Source organism: Gobio gobio (genome assembly GCF_949357685.1).
Source record: "Gobio gobio genome assembly, chromosome: 22".
Taxonomy (NCBI): Eukaryota; Metazoa; Chordata; class Actinopteri; order Cypriniformes; family Gobionidae; genus Gobio; species Gobio gobio.
The window spans coordinates 26779561-26806794 of record NC_137118.1 but is presented as its reverse complement, the minus strand read 5'-3'; the positions used below and the strand labels follow the sequence as shown (position 1 = coordinate 26806794).

General features: G+C 38.1%; 1 protein-coding gene across 8 annotated transcripts; it reads right to left on the bottom strand.

Moving 5' to 3' along the window:
- Positions 1 to 526: 526 nt before the first annotated feature.
- Positions 527 to 25814, bottom strand: tpm2 (tropomyosin 2 (beta)). 8 transcript variants are annotated; one of them, XM_079805339.1, is made up of 9 exons: positions 25500 to 25801; positions 23312 to 23437; positions 12737 to 12870; positions 12184 to 12301; positions 11466 to 11536; positions 10819 to 10894; positions 9732 to 9794; positions 7825 to 7894; positions 532 to 1905 (listed from the first exon to the last, which is right to left on the bottom strand). In XM_079805339.1, exons 1-9 carry the CDS (start codon positions 25611 to 25613, stop codon positions 1823 to 1825), a joined length of 855 nt encoding a protein of 284 aa, XP_079661465.1. In that variant the 5' UTR covers positions 25614 to 25801; the 3' UTR covers positions 532 to 1822. The 8 variants fall into 8 exon arrangements, with proteins under 8 accessions (XP_079661467.1, XP_079661465.1, XP_079661464.1 ...); XM_079805338.1 differs by lacking the exon at positions 10819 to 10894 and adding an exon at positions 10215 to 10290 and having other exon boundaries at positions 717 to 1905; XM_079805337.1 differs by lacking the exons at positions 532 to 1905; positions 10819 to 10894 and adding exons at positions 6752 to 7214; positions 10215 to 10290 and having other exon boundaries at positions 25500 to 25814.
- Between the last annotated feature and the right edge of the window lie 1420 nt (positions 25815 to 27234).

Sequence of the window (27234 nt, the reverse complement as noted above, 5' to 3'; positions counted from 1 at the left end):
GTTTAGTTGATCCTGATAAGCGCTCATTGTCACAGATGTAAACACAACAGCGTTCTTCTTCCAAGAGGGAGTTTGGCGTCACAGCATTTGTTTCCAGGGGGGGCCGTTAAAGAACACTACACACACATCTTGCGGACATCCTGTAGAATTCAAACCAATCAGATTGCGCCTTCGAAACTCCTGAAGTGTTTCCAGATAAGTGTGCCATATGCATCAGCCAATGGTCCGTTGAGGTTGAGACTATCAAAAACATGGATCACATCATGGCCATACTTAGCTAAAATGTTCAGTGCTTTCAGAAAGTATTTAGATCGCTTTATCTTCACATTTTATGGTGCAGCCTTATGCTAAACTGTTAAATTTTTCTTCACATCAATTTACACACCATAGCTAACATTGCAAATTTATTCAAAATAAAACCTGAAATGGGGGTCTGAGTTCCAGCAACTGCTGACTCTCCATGGTTATTTAGTAAGGGTTTTTAAGGGGTTCTTTTACACCTAAATGACTAATAAATATGAAAACAGAGGCACAACAGTCTGTTTATTCAAATGTAAATCAGTTTTTCCTCACTAAAGCTGTGCATAAACACTTCTCTATGGCAAGGCACAAATACACATTCACTAATCTCTCCATAAACTGTGTTCAAAGTTTGCGATAAAAACATCGGCATGTAAACAAATCGTCAAAAGGCAAAGTTCTATTTTCATTATTTTAATCAACTTAATCAGCACAAACAATTGCATAGAATACATAAAGGGGTGAGGCTTCTTAAAATTGAAGGAATCATTTAAAAAGGTGTGTAAGAATGACCCGAAAGTTGTTTCTTTAACTATATCCCTTTTATATATCAACTAATTCCATTGATTTTTCAAGGATTTACAATATATTGATTTGCATTAGAGGAGTTAAGACTCATTTAAACAATTTAAAAATAAATTTCCCCAATCAATCAAATCCATTGCATTCTTTCACATAACAAAGAAAGAGTGACATCGCTTCAGAAATCTAATGCAACCCCATCATTAGTAGTATAATCATCACCTTAAGTAGCGCGATGTTCAATGTGCTGTTACAGGACGCTGCACAGATTTGGTCAGATCTGTCAAATCGACAAAAGACAGTTTGCAAACATTTGCAGTAGTTATTACAGTCGAAAGCATAAGCCATGTCATACAGGCCCAATTTTATATCATTATGACCAATGATTTAGCCTACTGCCATTTCACAACATTTTAAATTAATATAGGTCTGTACAAGCATGGGTATATCAGCACAAATTAATTTTTGGACCCTCCCCAATAAAATCCACACAAATCACATCAAAAACATATGCTGCATTTGGAACAGCAAATTTCACAGAAAGGCCACAAGTTTGCAGCATTTGTTTTATAATTTTACAGTTGATTTGAGACACATTCGTTACAATCACAGGTTGTGCAATTTGGTACAAATCAATGAAAAAGCTTAAAAAATAGTAACCTCAAAAGTGCAAAAAATTTCTTTAAAATTGTTAGTATGGTCCAAAGTAGTGAATAACAACATTTTTTCAGTTCAGGTCAAAAAGTTGACTTTTGAGGAAACAACATTTGTAGTAAACGTGGCATTTCGAATAAATCAAACCAAATTAGACAATCACAATGAATTTATTACAAATCCAAGTAAATTATTTTTTTTAAAGTACTGCTGGCTTTGCTACTATTACAAGACATTGTTTGCATTGGGTTGTTTGGAAAGAAAATAGCAAGTGTGTGACTATAAGACATTCATTAATCAAAGCAAAGATCTGCAGGTGGAGAGCAGGTGCTGTAAGACTCCATCTTTATAAATTGTTGAGCTCCAGAAGGGTCTGGTCAAGCACTTGGTGCATGTTCAGATTCTCCTCTTTGGCCTGGGCTAGTTTCTCTGGTGATGTGAGAACAAAAAGAGACTTGGTAAGACAGCCTTGATATACAACCTCAGAATAATGAAAAACGCAAAGTATCACATAAAATAAGCAAGCTCGACAATTATGATATAGGAACTGTAAAAATTAGAGGAATTGTTGATCATTCTCTAAGAAACCACACTGTAAATAATTGTATTTACACCCAAACCTAAACCTGTAATATAACTGTCCCTGGAGTATATTTCCAGTGCAGTTTCCGTACTCCATTTATCAGCACCTTTTATGAATTTCTAAAGTTTTTGTTCCTCTGTCAAACCGGCTATTTACAAGCACCCATGTCTGCAAGCCATTGGCAGTGTGTAATATGTCAGCATTCAATATTTAATAAAGCCAGAGCATTTTAAAGGCACAGTCAATAACACAAGCAACTCCAACCAGGTTGTGTCTGAAGTCTTATATGTCTGTGTCTTATCCAAACAGCAAAATTGTGACCCAAAACAAAACAGAAATATTGCTAAAGCGCAAGAAGATCGTCACTGCCGTTTATAACGCAAAATAGAAATTGAAGTTGTTTCACTTACAAGTCAAGTGACTTTAATGCGCATCTAAGAATTTATTCTGTAAATGTATTTTCTTTGGAATTAATGAACACTCAGCATAAAAGATGTTTCGCCCCCTATACCCTTAAATAGGGCACTATTTGAAGGGACAGCCATTTGTAGTGGTGTCCAAAACCATATTGGACATTATCGAGTGCACCAATTTAGTCCCACAATGCACCGCAATAACGAGTGTACAACCAATGTACGCTCAACGACTAGATAATACCCATAATGCACTGAGAGAGTCGCTCCACGCATCGAATGAAGTACCATTCAGGTAGTTTCCTACGTTTTAAATGATTATTAAACAGCAAGAAGTAACTATGCAAAAGCGGTAATGTAGGGAATAGTGAATGAGGGTATAGGAGGCGAAGACAGCAAGAGATTCCAAGGAATTCAAAGAGCAGTAAATAAGCACTAGCATGATCATTTGTTGACTTGAATTTTTCTGATCACATATATTTTTCTCTATTTTTCTATTTAGCCACATACAAAGTATAACACTGAAAGTTATGGGACTGAAAAGCACATTCAGATGCAGTGAATCCCATAAACTACGCTTCCACATTTGCATGGAATCCAGCAGTCACTCACTCCTGACCTCAGTGATAATAACTATAATGTTTTTTTTTTAGAATCTTAAGGTAGCAAACAAGAAACATAGATGTTAAATTTGATATTAGAGACAGGAGACTCAATAAAATCTGTCCATTTTAGTCAACTGCAGCTGATTTATGCTTTTAAAAGGGTCATGAAATCCTAAAGCATTCGAGATGTTAACAGAAGGGTTCAATTGCTTTCTGAAATGTAATTTCACTTAACATGCAGTTATTTAATCTCACTCAGTCCTTAAATGTGTAATATACTGTAACAAGGACACCTTGGTATCTGGAACTGGAAGCTACTCTTGAACTGAAACTCTGAACTGAATCTGAAACACAATGTAAATACATCTTGAATTCTTTGCATAGCTGAAATTAACATGATTGGTCTTCTTTATCGGTCAATTTTTTTAGAACAATGGTTTGAAGAGAATCCTGATGAGCAAGTCTGTTTAAGTTTTGAAGGAAACTCCACCACCAGAGCAATACATGTAGACCAGAGAATGGACGTTAATGATGTTGAAGAGGACCCTGCTTTTGCCTTGTTGCATAAAGTATGTTTCTGACCTTGTGTTCATTGTGATAGATGAAAAACCGTGTAGAAAAACATGTGTGTCATCAAGCTTTGAGTGATTCAGAGTACAATTTTTACATTTTTCATGCGAGGGAATGCCCTACAATTGGTTTCCATCCAATCACTGCACTGCCTGATACAGGAGTGCACATTCACAACACCATCATGAGAGCAGTTTCTTTCTACACAAAACACTGCGGTAAGATTGAAAACACTAGCGAAGCAGATCACGGGCCATATCCAACCATGTTATGGTTGTATGTGTGTCAAATTAAATATATTTCTACCAATAATGGATAAAAAAATGGACAGAGAAGTAGACTATGCCTATGACCAGTGTTGGGGGTAATGCATTACAAGTAACACAAGTTTTGTAATCACTAATCAGATTACTTTTTTTCAAGTAACTAGTAAAGTAATGCATTACTTCTAAATTTACAACAAAATATCTGAAGAATATCCGAGTAAGTTACTTTGTTTTCCCATTTATAGACTGATGTTGAGAGAAATCGTGAGTACGTGCAGAGGCATTGTGAAAAAGGAGAGTGCGCTGTGTGAAAACATGATGGTTATTGTACTTCTAGACTAAGGGCCCTATCTTGCACCCAGCGCAAATGACTTTGTACACCGACGCATGTGTCATTCCTATTTTGCACCCGCGCAAAGCGCGCTTTTCCCTCCACAGAAGCACGTCGCTAAACTAGTGAATGAACTTGCGCTACCTGGGCGGTTCAGCGCAAAAAAGGAGGCGTGTTCCGGCGCAAACAATCCCTGGTGCTATTTTGCTGTTCCATTAAACAATTGCGCCACTGACCAGAAAAAACCTAGTCTAAAGTCAGTGGCGCGTTGCGCGTTGTTCATTATGCTATTTTAAGGGCGCATGCTTGACCATAATGTATAGCGTGCACAACGCGCATACACTTTGCTCATGTAATCTACACAGATGCAACAGTTATTTTTGCAAATCATAAATTGTTACACTAAAAAAATATTAACACATGAGATGACGGAAATCATTGTGGTGTGCCACGAAGATGTGAAAAAATAGCCATAAATCTAGCTTACAAATTATTCAGGCTAATTGTAATAATTAAGGATAAGACCTGTTTGCCCAATAGTGGCAAGACATATATGTATATAAGGACATCTGACAAATTGGTTTGTCCGTCAAGAACCAGGAAAAAAAATCGACTGAAAAACTGAAAAAACTGAAAGACTGAAAAAAAAAAGACTGTGAAATCACCTTTACCATAATGTACAAAATTACAACTTCACTTCTCTGTCTTTCACTGCTCTTACAAGAACATCAGTCTCCTCGGCTGTGAACCGCTCCTGGCGTGCGCCTGGTAAATACGCCATAATAATAGCAATCCATAATGGAACTTGCGCACCTGCTTTTAAAGGGAATGTTGGATGACGCTCTGATTGGTTTATTCACGTTACGCCCAAACCACACCTATGAATAATGAAGCTACTTCAGACCAACCCATTTTAGATTTGCGCCGGGCGCAAGAGCCATTTATCCCGCCGGGAAAATAGCAACAGCGCCGAGACCCGCCCACAAAGTTACTTGCGCTTCGCGCTTTGACACTTGCGTTTCAGATCGTTAAAATAGGGCCCTAAATGTGAGCAGGCATTAACTCATCTCACTTGCACAAAAACAGATTCAGTATTCCTCAAAATGAATAAAAACAGTGAAAAAGCTAACTCAGAATATCCAATATTACACAAACCTGCACTAATTAAATATCTTAAATACCACAAATATACTTTATGTATTTAATCTCACTTTATTAACCAAACGTGTTTTTTTTGTTTGTTTTTATTGTGGAATTAAGTGTTGAAATTTCTTCTCCTAAGTCCTATTCTTCTGCAATCCAGAATGGCAGCACAGCTGAAAGGTTAGTTTGAGCTGCGCCCTCTACTGTGTGAATTCACATTTCCATCAGCCTGAGGCTTATAGACCTTTATCACACTTCCTATTTACGGTAAGTGAAGCATTGTACCACTACTTCCGGTCCCATTGCAAATGCAATCAAAATTAATGGCGGAATCCTCTCACCAGTGTTCATGCAGCGATCCGGCAGCTCTAATTCTAAACAACGATATCCTTACCTCAGATTTCACCATTTCCTGACACTAAAAGAATAGAGGAAAGCATGGATGAGGCTGATATGGCGGGATGAAGGTCATTTTTTAAAATAATATGCGGGAGTACATTCATAGACCTATGCATTTCCAAAATGAGGATGTTTACATCTCATATCTCACATCATAGCCTGCTGAAACGTTCCCTTCCAAATGTGCATTCATATGTATTACCCAACTAACCTGCCGCAGTCCATGAATTTGACTGATAAACACCCTTATGAAAATTACCCACGGTTTTTATTACAGTAAAATGTTAACCATGTTTTTTTTCGTGGCTTGATTACCATTTGTTTTACTACAAATACAATGGTTAAACTACAACAACCATTTTTTTTCTCCAGTAAAACCGTGGCTAATTTTTCTGAGAGCAGTATTAAAATAGATGAATGAATGCGTAGTAACTGCCTTAAAGACATTTAATGATGTTAAACATTGGATTAATCTTAAACAGTAATGCGTTGACAGTGCGACTGCTTTGAATATTAATTAAGAATTTTGGCATAAATGTGTGATTTACATACAGTGAAATGATTGTCAATGAAAAATGACAGATAAAAAAAGAAATTCTGAAGAGAGACAATCGCTTTATAGGATGAACAGATTTGATATATTGAACAGCGTATTAGTAGACAGTCTGCTTAATATCGACAAAACGCTTTATTTTGATGCTCCTCAACAGACATTCTACTGACTAGAAGTAAATTTGCAACTACATGTCAACTTATTCTACTGACCCTAACTGTCTACTAATATTCTAATGAGTTAGTTGACATATAGTTCCAAAGTAACTTATAGTTAATTGAATATATAAAGTGGATCATCAAAATAAATTGTCACTACCTGATTTATTTACTCTCGCAAATAAAATAGATGGTCAATCTGTGAGATGAATGCAAATAAATAAATCTCAAGAAACAGAAGGAAACTGAAGGAAGACATTTAGGAAGGACATTTATTACAACAGCAGTGGGATAAAGTAAAGCAGCAGTGAGCACATACGACACAGACGCTGCAGTGGAAGTGTCAACACTGTTAGAGATACTCTGCTAAACATCAGGCTTATCAAGAACCTCTAAATGGACAGTCCTGGGAGGGAACAATACACAATGTTGACCATTCCAATACAGATTACAAAATCAGGAGAGAAAGAAAGGACACAAAACTTGAGCTGCAGCCTGAGCTCCATCGAATCAGACTGATGTCCGTTTCAAAGTCACATGTAGAAGAAAACAAACCAGAACTAGCCAAATGGACAATGCCACAGAAGGGAAAAAACCGGAGAGGAGAAGGATGAGGAGAAGACAGAGAGCACGTTTAGAGGGTAGTCATGTCGTTTAGAGCCAGATCCAGCTCCTCGCTGAGGGCTTTACCCTTGAGTTTCTGAGCGTACACCTCATCTGTGCATCATCCCAGAGGAACGACCGCAGAGAACACAAACAAACAGACAGAACGAAACAATGAGCAGAAAAAGACAAAATAATGCCGTCAGATGGAGGACTACAGAGGCCAGTTTGTTTGAACAACAAGCCATTAGTATGAAATCTTGGTTAAAAAAACCTTGGCACAAGCAATCCTCACTCAGAGAGTCGCCTTGATCAGTCACTCTGAAATGAAACTCCATCCGCCAAAAACCCACGATACATGCTCTCACGTGTCGTCTACTCATTCACTGAACATCTAAGGTGTCAGTCACCTCACCAAAAAACAGATGACATGCAGTTTCAGTACATTAAAAATACACCAGATACATCTGCCGAAAACACACGCAACGCCTTCACCATTTCAAGCAATGTTAGTATACCACCAGCACATTCTGGTCATGCGAAACAGTTTTTCCATTTTCCTATTACTAATTATGTTTTACAAAACATGGAAGGGAAGTTATAATTGGAATGACACACTATGAAGAGTGAGGCATCAAAACTGCTAATACACACAAAGTACATTGCTGTTATTCTGTCATTAGTAGACTGTTCACAGGCAGCATAATAAATCTTGAAGGTGTACCTTCTAAATCATCAATGGTCTTCTCAAGCTTTGCCACAGACCTCTCAGCAAACTCAGCACGTGTTTCAGCCTAGAGAAAAGAAAATCAACGTTCTCATGAACTCTTGAGCGAAAGACAGTATCAAATTTTACAATGATTATTTTTCCAATAACCGATTTGGACAAAATTATCACTTCAGCAATATTACACAAACAACAATTCTATGGGGGTTATGCGCATCAAACGTACATATTTTGTAAAACAGAGCATATTTCGGTGAAAACTAGACAAACCATTTAGAACAGTGGTTTTCAAACCTGTCCTGGAGGCACCCCAGCCCTGCACATTTTGTATGCCTTCCTTATCAGACACCCCCAATTTAGTTCTTGCAGTCTCTACTAACGAGCTGATAAGTTGAATCAAGTGTGATAAATGAGGGAGACACAAAATGTGCAGTGCTGGGGTGGCTCCGGGACAGGTTTGAAAACCACTCATCTAGAGTTTGAAAACATAGGTTTTTCAGAAAATACCCAATGGCGGAAAAATGTTATGCATTTGAATCATCTTGAGCCTAGGAATCAGAGGAAACCAGATTTTTGTTTCTATTTTGTCTCTATAATTTTTAATTTTGGTTTAAAAGTTATTAGCAAAAACATAAGTGAAACAGTTGGTGGCACAAGCAGGATTGATTTAGATACTTCAAAATTGGCTGTGGTTAATGTTCAGACTGTCCTCAATTGGTGTGCCAAATTTCACAACTTTTTACCATACGGTTCTATGGGTCGCCATAGACTCAAGAGCAGAAGAAGAAGACAACTACTAATGTGTTTACATTGAACAGAACTCACGCAGTGGAATGCACACACATGTAAAACTATGTAAACAGTATTCATAAAAAAACAGACTCTGTCCCAAATGGAACCCTTGTGGTCTTCTTGCTGTGGACTTGTGGGCTCAGCAAAAGTGCATTGAGGGCGCATATCGGTCGCCAGCACCCTTCTGAAACCTAAAATGACAAGTGGGACACTCTCGATGTGCACTTTTGCAGAGTCCAAACTTCTACCCAACAGTCAAAGCAGCATTACGAAAGTGTGGACTCAGAGAAAGATCGCGAGGGCTTAGGGTTCCATTTGGTACAGGACCTGTCTTGTGGACTTAACGGTCACGTGCACTTGGTGGTCATTATAAGTCCACGAGACAAGACACATGAAGTGTGCCATTTGGGACAGGGCCATTCTAAAGTGCACAAGCACTGGACACTTTACCATCCCATGAGGCCACGGGAAAGGGGATGTGAATGGCAGTGAAGTGACATAACTGACAGCATACTTCAAATGAGAATGGCAACATAGTAGATGAAGATTTCACATCTGCTGCAGGGATAGACTGGGGTTTTTATCGGCGAGCCAGTGTTGACTTAGCAAGTAATTAAGTACTTATAAGACTTAAGTCCCCTTAATATACAAAATTTAATTAGTATAATAATAATAATAACACTTACAAAAATAAATCAAGTTTAAAACAAACTTTTACAATGTTAGTAACTGCAATGTAAATTTGTATATGGGTGGTGCTGCATGGATTGACAATCTTGCAATTACCCATTGTGTATCATGTTTTCCAGTTTACATGGTCAAAGCTGTTTAATCCAGTTTCAGATAGCATGATTCTTTAGGATGAAGCTTTTAAGGTTCCCATATCATATGAGTGTATAACATTTAACGGTGTCGAATTCAATGGGGCCAAGGGGCTTGTGCCTTTCTATCAGTGATGAACACAACATTCATCACTGGATAGAAAAGCACAAGCCCAGAGCCAGTTCACCAGCACTGAACACAGTATTCATAGTTTATAATTCACAGTATGAATTGTGTATACACATAGTGATGGAGTAGTGAAAATTCAATATAGTGAAATGAAAACGCACCTCTTTGAGTTTATCAGTGAGTACTCTGATTTCCTCTTCATATTTGTCTTCCTTTGTGGAGTACTGGGGAATAAAAAATAAATAAATATTCTGCAGTCATTCTATATTTTAAGAATTCTTAATAGGCTACATAATATTGTCGCATCTGAAATCAGAAGAATAACAATGCATAGTGTTGGCAAGAGAAATGGCAGTGAAGTCTATGGAGACTGAGTATGAGAAAGATATTTTACTTGACCAACAGAACTGATTAAAAAGAATTGTCTTATCTCATCCTCTATACAATGCTGATTTAACAAGGGGAATCTCATCTTAAGTTTTTTTTTTAAAATTTGGACAAATGACATGTGATACAATAATTTGTTGGGCAAAGAACAACACTACAACCACAAATACAGAGGTAAACATGAGCAGTCTGACTTGAAAGTGAACAGCAGGGCATTTGGACCTTTCACGCTGAAAAATGCTGAGTGCTCTGCCTACCTTCTCAGCCTGTGCCTCCAGGGACTTCAAATTGTTGGTGACATTTTTCAATTCTTCCTCAAGGTCACCAGATTTGCTACACCACAGCAAGAGATGCAGGAAAAGAAAGGGCAAAGTAGAGGAGAGAGACAGCACTTTGAGAAGACAGGAAAGGCAGCAGTTTTAGCTAAAGAGACCCCAACCTCAAATGTATCAATTAAGTAATTTCCCTTATTTTATCTTTAGAACCAGTCACAGTTCCAAGCACATCAGGCTTGTAACACTTTACATGCCTGAACGTTATTCACAAACCACTTTGTATAGAAAAAGAAGTCCATGTAATATAGAATATAATTTTTGTTTGGAATGTAAGTTGAGAGGTCAACCCTAGCTACTTTAATGTTTATTCAAATAATGAAAAAGCAATCCTTTTCCAAGCTATTTTTACATTACAGCAGAAATGAAAGTGCGACTTTCCCCAAGCTTCTAGTTGAGGCCCCTTTACTTTTTGAAAAAGATGCGTTTCATTGGCATAGGAATAAAGCCGAGAAGAGCAGCAGAGGAGGTCATAGATCAAGTAAAAAGAAGCCGGCGTTAGCGTGCTACGTCAGTCTCTCAGCAGTACCTCTTCCTCTCCGGCCATCATGGATTTAAAATTCTGGTCCATGAGTCTAAGTTCCTCCTCCAGCTGCCTGACTCGACTGGGTTAGTCCAAAACAGGTCAATGGGGGAGGGGCAGGTAATGGGGGAGACACCGGATAAGGAACAATGGAGCATGCATTTGGAAAACGGGGAGAAAGGACAATCAGAAACCTTGCTGTTGTTAAATGACCCTGAGAACTCTTCTGTTACTAAATATAGAGCATTTGCAGCAGCAGAAGACTTTGGAAATTCCAGTTCTGTCATGTCAGCTCAAAATGACAACTGAATGGTAACACGGGTTTGCTGGAAGCAGCTTTGTAATTTGTTTCAGGTACCACAGACATGCATATCATACTAAATTATTCATGCCAATACATTTATAATGCACTTTTGTTACCATAATGTTTTATCACTTTTGTTATCATGGGCACATATACACATATTCCACAGATTTTTGAATAAACCAATACAATCAATATATGTTAGTGCTACTAAAAAACAAATTATATCAGTAAGAAATATCAACGACTACAGACACTGTTAACACACAAGGCTACAGATGATTTGATTTATTAATGTTTTACAATAATGCAATAGGCCAATCTCAACTAAAGAGTTGTATGTACTTACGCCTCAGCCACTTCAGCTCGTTCCTCAGAGCGCTCAAGCTCACCCTCAAGAATCACCAGTTTACGCGCCACCTGCAGTCAAACAAACACAGCTAGTTACAGCTATTACCAATTACAGGTAAATATCAAAGATCTGTAAGTTAAGAAGAACTAAGAGAATGGGCCACCAACACCCATTCAAAATTCAAATTTGAATGGCAGCTGGACATGAAACTTGGAATATACATACAGGGTGTTGATGAAAAATATCTACCAAACTTGCAAGATATTCCCACAAGTCACTGCCATATATAAATGTATTCGTAAATTAATAAATATGAAATATAAGAAAACAAATTAATTCTTATATTTTAGGAAGCTTATGGGATTAGCTTATTCTTCTTTCATCTGAATCTAGAAAAAAGTGTTTTCCATGTCTTCATGAATACTTTGCCACCATTGTGAAAATTCAGGCCTGGCCGTAATGACTCGTTTATTCATACATTTGAGTGCATTGCCCTATAACCCTATAAGCCTTAAAGACGTGCAACTGCAATGATGAACATTTCAGGGTTAAATTTCCTGCAAAAAATATACTGTCATATAAAGTGTTACTGAGATAAAAAATGACCCATCCCATACCACCACCCCTAATAACTGCCATCTACTGTGCAAAGGATCTAGTTATAAGAAGCCACATTTCAACTGATTCCAGTCATTTAATAATGTGTCATGCACACCTCCTCATATTTGCGGTCCGCCTCCTCAGCGATGTGTTTGGCCTCCTTCAGCTGCATCTCCTGGATCTCCATCTTCTCCTCATCTTTTGTTGCTCTGTTCTCTATCACCTTCATTCCTCTGTGAGAAAAAAGCACATGGTCAGTATTGCATTAAGGCAATGCCATGAACAGACAAACTTAGCAAATCTAAACAGGATTAAGGTATTTCCTCATGGTTCTCCAAGGCTTTGTTCACACAATGCACAAGATATTTAGTACTGACTGTCCGCATTACCAAGAGACCTAGCCGAGAGAGTAGTCGGTATTGTGGAAAAACATGCATCCATTTCCAAACCGCTTGTCCTATGTAGGGTCACGGGAATGCTGATCCCAGTGTCTCGGGCCGAAGGCAGGGAAACACACTGGACGGATCTCAAATGACCAGAAAAAACCTACAAGTCTGGCTTGAATCTTGCTGTCTATTTTTTGTTCATATTACAACAATGGATGCGAGTCAGATACATAAAATACTGTGCCTCTGAACAAAGCCCAGGTGTGTAGTTAAAGTTAACACCTCTCGCTCTCATCTGCAGCTTTCTCTGCCTCCTCCAGCTTCTGTAGCGCAGTGGCGAGTCTCTCCTGGGCACGATCTAACTCCTCCTCAACCAGCTGGATACGTCTGTTCAGGGACGCCACCTCAGCCTCAGCCTGCGATCACAGGAAAATCGGTCAATGAACACAGGGGGTTGCACGACACGGTGGAAGAATATGATTGAAATTGTTTGGATAAGGCGATGATGGCATGTGACGTGAATTAATGTTAAATTAAGTGCAACACTCTTCTTTTTGTTTTCCCCCTTTCAAAAACCGTAAGGTTTTAGTGTTGCAACCACTGATATTTATATATATAAATGACTGGATTGCTCATTGCGTTCTAAACTTTCGGCAGGCGGTTTTCGAGTGGCCATTTTCCGATTCCTTACTGACAGATCATTGACTTACAGCCAAAACACTGACATAAAATCACCCGATTTTTTGCGTATCAGTCGCACATGAACAGTTTTAAAAAGGATTAGTTCATTTTAAAATGAAAATTACCCCTCACCCTCAGACATCCTAGGTGTATATGACTTCCTTCTTTCTGATGAACACAATCTGAGTTATATCAATAAATATCCGGATGTTTCCAAGCTTCATAATGGCAGTGAATAGGGCTCACAAGTTTGAAGCTCAAAAAAGTGCATCCATTCATCATAAACGTACTCCACATGGCTCCAGGGGGTTAATAAAGGCCTTCTGAAGCGAAGCGATGCGTTTGTGAAAGAAAAATATCCATATTTAACACATTATAAATTAAAATATCTAGCTTCTGCCAGACCGTCTTCTGTATTCAAATTACGAAATATTTTTAACTGACTAGTAAGTGACTAACAGAAATGTATTTGAACATACATTAAATATTACAATAAATACAATCCCCTATTACTGCACTATATTATATTAAAAAGTTTAAAAAGGTCAGTGGTTGCAACTAACAATTATTTGAGAAAAAACCCCAACTATAAATCTCTCAGATAAAGGCCTAAATTCTTGTATTTAATTGGCAAACGCTTATTTCCATATACTGTTCTGCTCAGAACAATGTGCAAATTCACGGCTATAAAATTAATATAAAATGTAAAACTGAGCAGTAGTATTTTAAGCTAATATTCAAAATTTTAACTGCAGAAACATGAATCTCTTAAATGAATGTCTTATTTACTTTTTAAATGTATAAAATCTTCTTTGTTAAAGGGTTAGTTAACCCAAAAATTAAAATTCGGTCATCAAACCGGTATACATTTCTTTGTAGGAACCAGAATTTTTACATATATACAATACATTTATGCAAGACGCTTTTATCCAAAGTGACTTTTTCATGCATTCCCTAAGAATTGTTATGATTCCCATCCCAATTTTTTTGTGGCTGAAAAAAGCAGATGTTCCCATCAGACACAGTAACATTCTCTCTGAATGCATGCATTGCTGGCCCGAAAGTTAAACTTTAAAAATGCAAAGTTCACTGGGTAAAGAGGGTTGAAATCTCTGTCAACTGTTTGTCCAATACTTTAATAGCTAACTACACCCTAGCACTGCAATTACTATGTCAACCCTTTACATGTGGATCACATCACTAAATAAAGCATGCACTGAACATGAATAAATGCTTGGTCTGTTTATCATTTTAAAGAATGCTGAAAAACAATATATAGCCGTATTTATCACTACTCAAAAAGGGCAAGTGTGATGTCATCTGGCTAATAAAATACTTACAACAATAGTTGTACTAGCAAAACAACAGTGCTCAGTACAAAGGTGGCCTAATTCTTTTGTGGGTTAAGGCCATGCCAGCCATAGATATTTCCATGGCAAAATCCAGGTTAAAATACAAAAATAAAACAACTAAAACAAGCAACATATCTGCTGCATTTGTTCTGACCTACTGGAAAAGCAAATGTTTTACAGTAAATCATGTAACAGACCATAGCTCACACAATGAAAATGATTGCTATTAAACTCAGGTTCCAATTTTGATGTTGCCAACATCAACATTATTTTGTTCAACTAGCCGTAATTTGCGCGTATGTAGCGTTACCTTCACTTTCTAGTAGGGCTGTACGATTAATCGAAATTCAGAACCTCTAACCCGTATTTTTCCCATGTCGGTTATTTCGGTTTTAGTCATGTGACTACGCCCCGTCAGTCACATCAAGTGCAGTTTGCAGGCACACAGAGAGATGCAGGAGCACTTATCTTTGTTTACAGATGCCCAGAATCACTATAGTAACTGCATGTTTTACACAGTTTATACAGGTAAGTTAATTGCCGTTCTTATAGCCTACACGCTGCCACACACACACACACACACGGCGTGCGCAAGCCCCGAAGCCAGATCGCTTTCACTTTTGTCCCCGTAAAGTTTGTCAAGTAAATGCGTTTAAAGGCTTGAACTTATAAAGCGATTGTGCACTATTCAAAAACAACAATACGGAAAAGTGCTCAGCTTTTTTCTGTGACATAGCCGAGCTGTGTCGCGTCTCTGACAACGCATGTGCGCACTCCCAGAAGGCAGACCTCTTTCACCTGCGTCCTCACAAAGCTGTCATTTGTATGTTTTAAGGCCTGCCAGTTTGAACATTAAAGCGATTTTAGACCATCAGATGTATATTATGTTGAACTAATGCCTGATATATTGTGACAAACGAACACTCAGACAGAAACTCGCACATCACGTGAAGATCGTGCGCAGAGAGCAGCACAGAAACCAAGCGGCAACCTCCCGCAGTTTCTCTTGAAGCCAACACAGAAGTGACATATACTGCAATTCATCGACTGGCCACTAGGGACAGGCTCCAGAAGGGAGCAGAATCTCATTGAGCCCCATGTTAAAATGCCCAACTTTACACTAGATTAAAACATGTTTACAGCCTGGTACAAATTGTGGTTTTGGTCTATACGGCTAATTTTGCCCTTCAGTACAACTGTGATGGGGTGAATTTTTTTAGAACTCATTCGTTTACATTATATACAGCCTTAAAGTTCTGCATAATTAAGGGCGTGGCCACTTCGAGTGACAGGTGGATAGCCATTTATCTGCTGTCTGTTAGTCATCGCGTCACTTCAGCTATGCCCACCACCCGCCTTTTTGCCCATTTTCTGTTATCCGGGAGTGACGCGCGATGACGCGCTGCCAAGATGGCAACGGCCAGCTCGACCCTACTTTACGCTTCAAAACTGCTCATCAGAATCCTATGGGCTATGGGCGCGTGTCACTCCCGGATAACAGAAAATGGGCAAAGACGTGGGTGGAGCTGAGGTGATGACTAACAGACAGCAGATAAATGACTATCCACCTGTCACTCAAAGTGGCCACGCCCTTAATTATGCAGAACCTTAAGGCTTTATATAATATAAACGAATGAGTTATAAAAAAATGCACAGTTGTCATCATGAAGGGCAAAATTAGCCATATAGACCAAAACCACAATTTGTACCAGGCTGTAAACATGTTTTTTTCTGCTGTAAAGTTGGGCATTTTAACATGGGGCTCAATGAGATTCTGCTCCCTTTTGGAGCCTGTCCCTAGTGGCCAGTCGATGAATTGCAGTTTAAGTCACTTCCGTATTGGCTTCAAGAGAAACTGCGGGAGGTTGCCGCTTCCTGGAAACATGGTTTTTTTCTGCTGTAAAGTTGGACATTTTAACATGGGGGAGATACAGATTTGACACCCTTTTGGAGCCAGTCTCTAGCGGCCAGTCGATGAATTGCAGTTTAAGTCACTTCTGTGTTGGCTTCAAGAGAAACCGCGGAAGGTTGCCGCTTGCTATTACCTTATTGTTTATTAAAATGTTGAATAAAATCAATATCACATTTGCAAAGATGCTGATATTCGGGAAAAAAATGCACTTTTGCTCATGTGATTTGCAAAAACAAGAACTTGTACCGAGACTTTTTTTGCACCATATTTTGGCTTTTGGAAGCATTTTTATTCATTTTATTTGCATTTTTGCCCCAAGTGCCTGTTAATTTTCGACACTGGCGTGCGTGCACTGCGTGATGGTGGAGGTCTTTTTTGAGCATAAGTGGAGGCCCCTTCTTTTGCAAGGCCCGTTTCAAGTGAAGCTGGTGAAACACAGATAAGATGGACTATAGGAACTTGACGGCACATCAAAACCTTTATCTAATAGACTTTAGTCAGGTTAGACGCCATACTGAACTCAACTCAAGGCTGTGAGGAATAGACGTACAGCCTTTACAATGGCACACACTGAATAAAGACGCTAGATCATGACATACTGAAAAGTTTTTTTTTCTGTAAAGACGTTTTATCAGCTGAACAACTGGCATGTTGTTAAACAGTACAATCCATTGAACGCACCGTACTTCTGTCCCTCACGGCCTCGTTTTCATTCCTGTCAAGAAATTATCTTGGTCTATTTGCTGTCTATCCTGATGTAAACAACCACTTTTCTTACCGGTAGACAAGAACACAAGAGGATTATCCTGTTCTAGAAGTTTTGAGCTCCACCTTCAGGAGGACTAAAACTGCATAATCACTTGTTTTAACTGAACACTTGTATCACAAATCTATAAGGCCAATGTCATAAAAACAGCTTAAGTTTGATGTTAGAGATGATTTGAGTCGGTGCGTCACACCCGCCCTCTACATGAACTCTAATCCGCTCCTCCTGTCCCGCGCATTAGCCCAAGTTCATCTGACAGCTCTGTGTACAACGACAAGCCCAAACTTCTTTTACTGATACTGCACTGTTTGTTCTACCTAAATGGATACTGATATTTGGATAATGTGTTTACAAAGTGAAATTGATGTTTTAATTTGGTTTAAGACAATCAGCACACAATGACAGTGAGTGACACTACATAACATGTAATACAAGTGTTTAATAAAGATTATTGCAGTCATCCGGACTTACAAGGGGTTTAAGTCTTTTAGATGCCACAAACACCCAAATATATCTTCACGTGAGGGACCCTCATCCTAAAATTTAAAAGGCATCTATCTTTTACAAACACCAAATCTATAGACTGAAAAATTACAATCTAAAATGATCTAAAATGATATTAAGCCAATCAACTAGTTTTTTTAAATGCAATGTTTACACTTAATCTAATTTTGTTAATTCATTTTAATCAAAATGATTTAATAGATTGTTAACAAACTAATATTTTTATTGTAATCGCCTTTTTCTTTCTTTATTTTTTTTACAGTTTTAATCTAGATTTTTCCACCGACCCCCTGTCAGTCCCTTGTGGCCCCAGCCCCCAGGCCCCATTTGAAAACCCCTGGCCTACAAAGGCCCCTTCTTACAAACAACTGACTTTTTGCAATAAAGGGACATTGCAGTGAATATGCTATCTTTGAAGTTAACAACAGACCAGTTTAAATAAAGAGATAAATAATAACATCTGATGTGTGAGAGAGGGCCACTCACTCTCTCTCTGCACTGCCGCTCCATGTCCACCTCTCTCTGCAGTATTTCTGCTCGGTCTTCCGCATCATCCGCCTGCTGCTGCAGGCTCTGGATCTTCCGTTTCACGGCCTCTATGGATGTTATCGATGCCATTCCCGAGGCTACTATTAACAATGCTAAACACGACACGGGCAGGACAGCAGCGATATCGCTCTATCCCAGTCAACAATCATGCGTTCATGTACCACATAAGTGTTAAAGTTTAGCGTAGAGAGAAACAAATCGCCGACGAATGGTGTAACGTATTAAGACCAAGAGCGGAACAAATATCCGACCGACAGGCTCAACTGAAAGCTGATTGACGCCGGTACAACAGATGGCGCCGCGCAGCTTTCAGGTGATCCGAAGCGCAGGAGCAGCAGGTTCAGCCGAAGACCCTCCCCTGTCAGAAGCAGGGATTCTCCTCAATACTCATTGATGCTTCCTCGGTCTGTTCTTCAGCACGTAAACCAAAAACAGACCAAATTCATAACGAAATCATCATTAAGGACGTAAAGCGAGCAGGGATACACAGGTGAATTCCAATGCAGAAACCTTCTTCTCAAGATAGCACACGTACGTCTCCAATATGTCTGTTAAAGATCTGGAAAGCATCTGTTGTGTACAAACATCTGATAAACATCTTTAAAATGTCAGTTTTACATACATTCTAAATCACAAACATCATAAGACGTTTTAAATGTCTATTTGACAGGAAATGTCTTATTATTATAAGAGACTTATTGCAGATGAGCATCTTGCAGACGTCTCAGAGATGTACATGTGCTATCAGGGGACCTGACGCCCGCATTCATCACAATTTCTTCAGCATAAAATGTTTGTAAATAGCCTACTTATTAAAAACTAATGTCTTAATTAACTAAACTAAAATCAAGAGCAACTCATTTTTTTTTAAATGAGCAGGCTATTTATTTAAATAATCGCATGTTTGATTTGTGCCTTCACAAATTAAATATATTCATAAAAATAACGGTATTATTGATACAGCTGTATGCTTGAAATTAATACTTCATTAGAACATAAGTTCAAAAACTTTTTGTGAGCTGAAACCCTGACGTAAAAAAAGATTTACTTGAAGTACAAAATTTAAGGTTAATATTTCAATAATTTTACAACATATTTGCAAATTAACAATTCTCTGACAATGGTTAATGGTCACTAGACATGCAAATGAAAATGTCTTAATTTCATCTTTTTTGATTGGGCCTTTTATTGTCTTTTTTATATATTTTTATATTGAAATGTAATTATTATTATTATTATTATTATTATTATTGTAATATTATTATTATTTGGCTAGTAGTAGTAAAATTAAAAAAAAAAAAAAAAAAAAATTCTTTGTTAAAGAGTTAGCTATAAGCCTTGAACCAAGCCAATCAGCTACGAGGTGAATCACAACAATACAAACTTTGATTTGAAGCTAAAAAGAATTTGAAAATCAAAAATACAAAGGTACAAGACAGTGAAGGTAATGTTTTAGTGAGGGAAAAACTACAATCCCATGAGGCATTGCGAACAGCATATTCAAATTAAGTATGGAGAAATATAAAACTATGCATTCAAAACGATCATATAAAACATTTGAAGTTTACTGTAAAATATGCATATATACTGTATATAATATTCAAATATTTTAAGTAGGACTATTTTATTCGCAGTGCTTCATGGGAGTGGGCGGGGCTAAAGAGCTCTTTTGGAGAATGTTGCTTTTTTCGACTCTCTGATTGTTGCAATTTTCTGTACAGCATCATGGGTAATGTAGTTTTTAACCAGGGATTCCACTGTTAAACACGATTACTTAAAAAAAAAGAGATAAAAATAAAGTGGACTGGTGGCTTCAGCAGAAGCCAATACCATCCTTTAACCACCTCATAGCTCACAATAAGGCTGTCTTTAATTTTTAAAGGCTTATTGTTCAAAATCAATTTCCCTATGGAGAAAATATTTTACTTCCAGAACCCGACTGTTGCACTCTATGGCAAAAAAAATATATAGTCCAGCTAAGAATTTACTCTATGAGAATTTTTCACAACTTCTCTCTAGTGATGTGTGCTGGACTTCTCCAGTCATTTAGTGCGCGTAAACCCCGCCCCAGTGCATGCCACGCCCACAAAAGTGGGGCCAGTCCTACATTTTTCAATAATCAGTTTCACCTAGATGTACTTCACAATAAGGAGGAAAATATCTACTTCTGTTTTACTGTGACTTTAACCACTGAATTTGTACGCCCTCATTGTCAAAGAAATTTTTTATTATTCCTATGTAGGCCTACTGTTTGTTTGCAAATCTGTATTCCTGGTTCTGTTGTCTGTTTAGTTCCAATGACTCAATGTAAAATGTGTGAAATTGGGAAAATGTTGTTAAAAGAAAGTAAAATGTTGTCATTGCGAGGCTTATGAATATACAGTACATATACAGTACTTATAGACTACTATATCTACTGCATTCTTGGTCACCTGTCTAAAAATCTTATTTACTCAAATTGGGCATTTGATCTGAGAGATGCGTTATTACTTCCAGACTTTCTTCATAATTGTGTCCAATCAAATGAATTTCAAGCGAATCATGACCATAAAGCAGGATGTTTGAGTCAAACGTCTGACTTCACTGTCCTCAGACCGATCCATTCAGTGAAACTATGAGCAGAAGCACTGGAAGTTCTGACGTCTCTTCACTCTAAACAAATCACTGCATTCCTCTGATTTCTTTCCTTTTTTGGCCACGTAATGGTGCAAATACAATACACACAGAGTGAGCGTTCCTGACCACGCACTAAATGGCCTCATGTTTTCAATGGAAATGTTTAAGCTTTGGAACGGAAACATAACAGCTCTTAAAAGTATTAGTTCACCCAAAAATGAAAATTAGCCCATGATTTACTCACCCTGAAGTCATCCTAGGTGTATATGACATTCTTCTTTCAGACGAATAAAATCAGAGTTATATTAAAAATGTTCTGGCTCTTCCAAGCTTTATAATGGCAGTGAATTGTTGGGTCATTTTTGAAGTCCATAAAAGTGCATCTATCCATAACTGCTCCACACGGCTCCGGGATGTTAATAAAGGCCTCCGGAAGCAAAGTCATGTGTTTGTATAAGAAAAATATCCATAATTAAAACTTTATAAAGTAAATTATCTAGCTTCCGCCAGATTGGAAAAAGACGTAACTGGTGTGCAATGTCGTCTGACGTAGCGTTAGCATTTTGAACTGCGAGAGGCACTACACTTTTTCCGTAAGTTGAATACGGAAGGCGATCTGGTAGAAGCTAGATAATTTACTTTATTAAGTTTTAAATATGGATAGCCTATGGATGGAAGGCCTTTATTAACCCCCTGGAGCCGTGTGGAGCAGTTATATGATGGACAGATGCACTTTTATGGACTTCAAAAATGACCCAACTATTCACTGCCATTATAAAGCCTGCAAGAGCCAGGACAATTTTGATTTTATTCGTCAGAAAGAAGAATGTCTTCTACACCTAGGATGACTTGAGGGTGAGTAAATCATTTTCATTTTTTTCAATTTTCATTTTTGGATGAACCCGTTAACCCTTTACTGCCGCTGCGAGTCTCACTGTCATTACTTCATCCACTCAGTACACACAAAATGTATCCATAAGCAAAAAGCGGTCTTTGATGAAGTCGCAGCACGCACGGCATCTGCTGCGAGGTGCTGACAGTGTTTATGAAGTGTTTAGAGAATATGATACAGTGGATGGGCTCGACACCTTCTCCAGAGCAGAGCAGCTGCTGACAGGAAGCCGCTCGTGATTGACAGCCTGAGCTCTGCACTGTAGACGCTATACTAACTGCCGCCACAGGAGGGCGCGTGCGAGCTGAGCTTCATCATTCCAGCTCCTGAACACTTCTGTCCAACTCAGTAGATTACATACAAATTGTAATCGGTTACTGATTCCAAAATTATGACAAAAATTGTTGTTAGTTACCTAATCCATTACATTAGGCCTACATATAATCAGACTACTTTTAGATTACTTTTGACCAAATGTGTTTATTACAGTGGTTTGAGTAGAATAATCTTGTACCATATTGATATAAAAATACAAAGAGAAAGAAAATATATTCCATTCTTTGTTTTCAACAACATAAAGTGCATTACATTAAATATTACTTTACATTAGGGTTTTCCAGACTGGGTTTGTGATGGAACTGCAGCAGGGGTTTGTGAGTTTAATGAAAAGCTATTAAGTAATTAAATCATAAAATATAATAAAAACAGTACAAATAAAATTGTATTTGTTTACCTGCATTCATGTGACTGATTATCTGACCTTGAACTTAATTTTAGTAATTATTATTTATTATTTTGACTTAACTTACGAAGTAAAATCTCGGGGGGTTCTTCATATAAATATATTAGGTCAAAGAAATGACGTGGATGTGTACATTTTAATGTGTCCGAAAGACAAATACAGTAATACTGTTTCAAATACAGTGATAATTCAAATAATAATTAACATGTTTATCAGGAGTTGATTAGATATGCAATGTTGAAATGTTGAGAAAACCCAAAAAATTCCAGTGACCAATTGCTGTGTGACTCTCAGTTTTCAATTATAGTCACATGACCAGTGGCTGGTCAGTTACTACCCAGCACTGCGTCTTTTCAACATTGGCCTATTGTTAAGACAATTAAGATTTTTAGAACGCTGTGTCATGAACGCCGCAAAAGACCCGAGCGCAGCGGTCAAAGATGTCCGTCTAGCACGTGTAAAATGGAAAAGTTGCGCATTGGAATGGGAAAACATGAACGGTCCCTAACACTGCAGGAGATGAGAACAGAGTTGCTGGATGTGCTCAAATCTGCCATATAGGGACACTTTCCTGTCACGTATCACGTGCATGTAAACACACTCATTATGTATTATTATCATCATATATAGGCCTATAGGCTTCATTTTTTATGCAACAGATCATCTTATGGGGTGAAATATGACGTGAATTTGTATTTGTGAGATTCATGCAAAATATTTATGTCAGTGGTTTAAAAAAAAAAACAAGTTGTGTATTCTTTTGAAAGGTATTGCACACAACAAATCAAACAAGGTGTGAATGAGAGATATGTTAAATCTTTGATGATCATGTGTGTCACTCACGTCTGCGGCCTTCTTCTCGGCCTGCTCGAGTTTCTCCTGAGCGTCCTTCAGTGATTCTGAGTATTTGTCCAACTCGTCCTCCACGCCCTTCAGCTTCTTCTGCAGGGCCAAGAGCTCCTCTTCCAGCTACACACACACACACACACACACACACACACACACACACACACACACACACACACACATACATGTCTGGTTCACTATCTTTGTGGGGTTTTATACTGTACAAACTGTATATTCTATCCCCTTACTCTAACCTACCCATCACACAAAACTTTCTGCATTATATATATATATATATATATATATACGTATTCTGTATGATTTATAAGCTTTTGTACCCATGGGGACCTCAATTTATGTCCCCACAGTGACACAAGTTTCCATGAGTCAGTGTGCATTCAGGTTGAAGTCCCAACCGGGACAAAAAAATATGAACACACAGGCACACATTGACTTTTATATCATTGTGGGTACTTTCTGTTGACTTCTGTTATTAATTTACACTAACTCTAAACCTGTGTAGATAGCTTTGCATTTTTAGTCCCTTTGATCCATTGTCTATATAGGGGCTATGTTTTACCTGTGTTTACCATCATTGTAATGACATTCGATCCACATAAACACAGCAAAATTTGACTCACTTACACCCAAAACACTTGTTTAGAGCTACAATTATGGGTCCCATTTCTGAAAATACAGTAAAATGATGTGATAAAAGGCATTTCGCCAAGTTGTATTCAAAGGAATTCTTTTATAAACTTTTATGTCTCCACATTTTGGAAGATCATTACTCATCAAGTAATGTGTCTCCATCTTGACTCATTCCTATATCGATGATAGTTGATGATCTCTAAATCCCGTCTCATAAACGAGTGGACTGCTTCTGCAGCTGCTGCCAGTCCCCCCCCTCAAGTAAACCACAACCCATTAACTGTATCATCACACATAGATTAGTGTCATAAACCAGCCTCTATTTATTGCTCACTTTGGGCCAGTGAGACAGTCGGCTTCTGCATATGGAAACGCAGACCATAATGCTGGCTGCAAAAATAGACCACAGCTTCATAGGTAGGTAGCCTTTTGGTCAGCTCATAAATTGAGAAGTGTAAATAACTAGGGTGAATGACAGAACAAGTGAACACGCACAATGCGCTCATGAAGGATGCCTTCCCCTTTAGTCCATTTAATGGACCGGGACAGGCTCGGGGAGCCAGTTATGAGAAGCATCGCGGCTTTGGCGTCAAATGTAGCCTGGTGGCTCCAGATGGTACAAAGCCTTGATCCTATTATGTGGAACAATTTCATGAAGGTGGAGCGGGACAAAAAAAGATCAAGGACAGCATGTGTGCTGCTGACCAACAGGGATGCAATAACAAAGGCCTTGGGATAAGAATAGATTGAGTTGTGCCATCAGGGCACATGCTTTTGGGAAATAACATCTTTGTTAAAACAAAAAATCCTATTTTGGAGCACATGACCAATCCAATTCTAATAATGAGATATTTTGAGATAACTGATTCAAAATCAAATGGACATCATTGGAAAAGCCAGCTGCACTTCCATCATAGAGAATGACAGTATCCTTGATGGAAAAGGTCTTCTTTAAATGGCTTTTCGTAAAATAGCTAAGAACAGGTGACAGGCCCATTTGTGCTGCTATTTGTGTCGCGTTTAATCAAGCGATGGAAATGTCACCCATCGGCCCGGGGCTCTTAATCAAATGGCTGTAATCAAGTCTACCTTCTTAAATATACTAACATATTTACACTTCTATGTTTGGCATCGGTCACTTCAGTTAGTCATGATTGACAGGTCTTAAGGAACAGGACTAAAAATAGCTCCAAGCATCAGAAATGCTGGACCATAAACTGGGATAATCATTCTTTTTTTTTGGAAGTTGATGCCAATGACCACACGATTACTGATCATTCATATACAGTAAATAGAAAGTCAGATTATACATGACAAGTCAAATGATATGATTTCTGTGAGCACTCTGGCTATAAACTATTTTGTGATAAAGTATGTATTATGTTTATATCACTGCTTATACCACACCTCCTCAAACTTTTCCTTATTTCACCTAACAGAGAATACAGTTGGAACAATGGAAAACAACCGAAACATGGACCCATAGAAAACAGTCTTGTCTGATATAATCTCAATTTTCAGTTAGTCTCTTTACCTGTTTGCATTTGTCCTCTGCACCTTTCTTGTCAATCTCTGCCTGTTCTGCGCGGTCTATGGCATTCTCCTTGTCTAGTTTCAACATCTGCATTTTCTTCTTGATGGCCTCCATGGTTGATTTCTTGTGTTTCTACTAGCAGCCGAAGAGAAAGAGGAGAACTTGTTCAAAAGAGAGGAGGCAGAGACGGACAAAGCTGACTACGGCACAGCAGAGAGGCGGCTGGAATCCCCTCCAGAGGAACTCTGAGCTTTTTTGGAAACTTCTCTAAAGTCTCTGGGAGAGTGACGTCCCCTCGCTCTGATTCGTCCTGCTGAATGGGCTCAGCATTTGACCCTGTGCTTTTGTCCATGTTTGGGAGGCTCTGAATCCTCATTCTCCAGTTATACTTAAGAAGAAGATCTGAGGTCAGTGCCTGGAGAAGAAAAAAAAACAGCTACTGATGTAATCACACATTACACTCTGTGCATTTAGCGTATCAAACTTTTATCTTTAACATTTCACCATGACATAACAGTGATGATCATTTTCTCATAGTCTCTAAAGGATGCTGTAGGTAATTCTAATATATCTCTACTCTTTTATGACCAGTGTTGGGGAGTAACTAGTTACATGTAACAGAGTTACGTAATTTAACTACAAAATAAATGTAACTATAATCAGTTACAGTTCCTGAGAAAAAATGTGTAATTAAATAACAGTTACTTATGAAAATGTTAATGATTACAAAGGGGGTTACATCTGAATATTTTCTGTAAAAAGCTAGGATATGTTGAATAATATTAATTTGTTGCTTTGCCTGTTTTTGATGTGCACGATGCATTTAAAGGCCGTTTAGTAAAGCGATGCTATTCTGATGCTTTTGATTGGTTCTCTTGTTTGAATTTGTAGAGTCTGCCAATTACATCAATCCACATTGGCGCTGAAAGCTTTAGGCTACAACCTGTCTAAGATTTGCCACCATAAGTGATAAAAATGCGTTCCAGTGCTAGAAATCAGAAAAGCAATCTAAAAATAAACAAATGTAATTAGTTACATTACTTTAATAAACATTTTAAATAGGGTAAATTCAATTGTAATTTGTAACCTATTACTTTCCAAAGTAACCTTCCCAACACATATGATACTTAATACACATTCACAGCCCGGACAATGATTTCCTGTTCACACTGATTACTGTCATATAATTTTGTCTACTGTGTTCAAAGCTGAGTTGTGTTTACATTGTAATGTTTTTTGAATACTAGTACTTTCTTTACGAACACATGGCATAAAATGCTGAATTTGTGCTTACAGTTTAAAAAAATATTAATGTCTTTAGGCGAGTGAGAAAAACTATAACTTGGGCATGTCCTAAGGACTTTATTAATACCGCTTATAAAGAAGGCACAGTTTTGATTTGACTTGTGTACTCAAATATGTCTAATTTGTGTCCACCATGCTGTTTCTTCGGAGGAATGGTATTCAAAAAGCATTTGATCAGGATTTAGCCCACAGAGGCCGCACACATTGCATATTGTTCTGGTTGTGCTAGTATTGTTAGCTCTTAGTGTTGCCTTTGACACCAGAGATCACAACATTGTCCTTAAGATGAATTGCAATGACATTTGTGGGCAAGGATTAACCATGTTTAGATCCCACGTCAGATCAGTATGATTTTGTGTGTCAATGATGAATTGTAAAACTGAACATAAGTGAAGTAAGTACTGGAGTACCACAAGGCTCAGTCTTCTGT

What these genes read in the sequence shown, in the direction of transcription:
- tpm2 (XM_079805337.1), bottom strand. Translation starts at nt 25,613, where the DNA reads ATGGAGGCCATCAAGAAGAAAATGCAGATGTTGAAACTAGACAAGGAG. An exon ending in CGAGCTGAAGTGGCTGAGGC is followed by an intron (nt 10,291 to 11,465) that starts GTAAGTACATAC and finishes GCTGTGGTGTAG; the next exon opens with CAAATCTGGTGACCTTGAGG. An exon ending in TCACTGATAAACTCAAAGAG is followed by an intron (nt 7,895 to 9,731) that starts GTGCGTTTTCAT and finishes TCTTTTCTCTAG; the next exon opens with GCTGAAACACGTGCTGAGTT.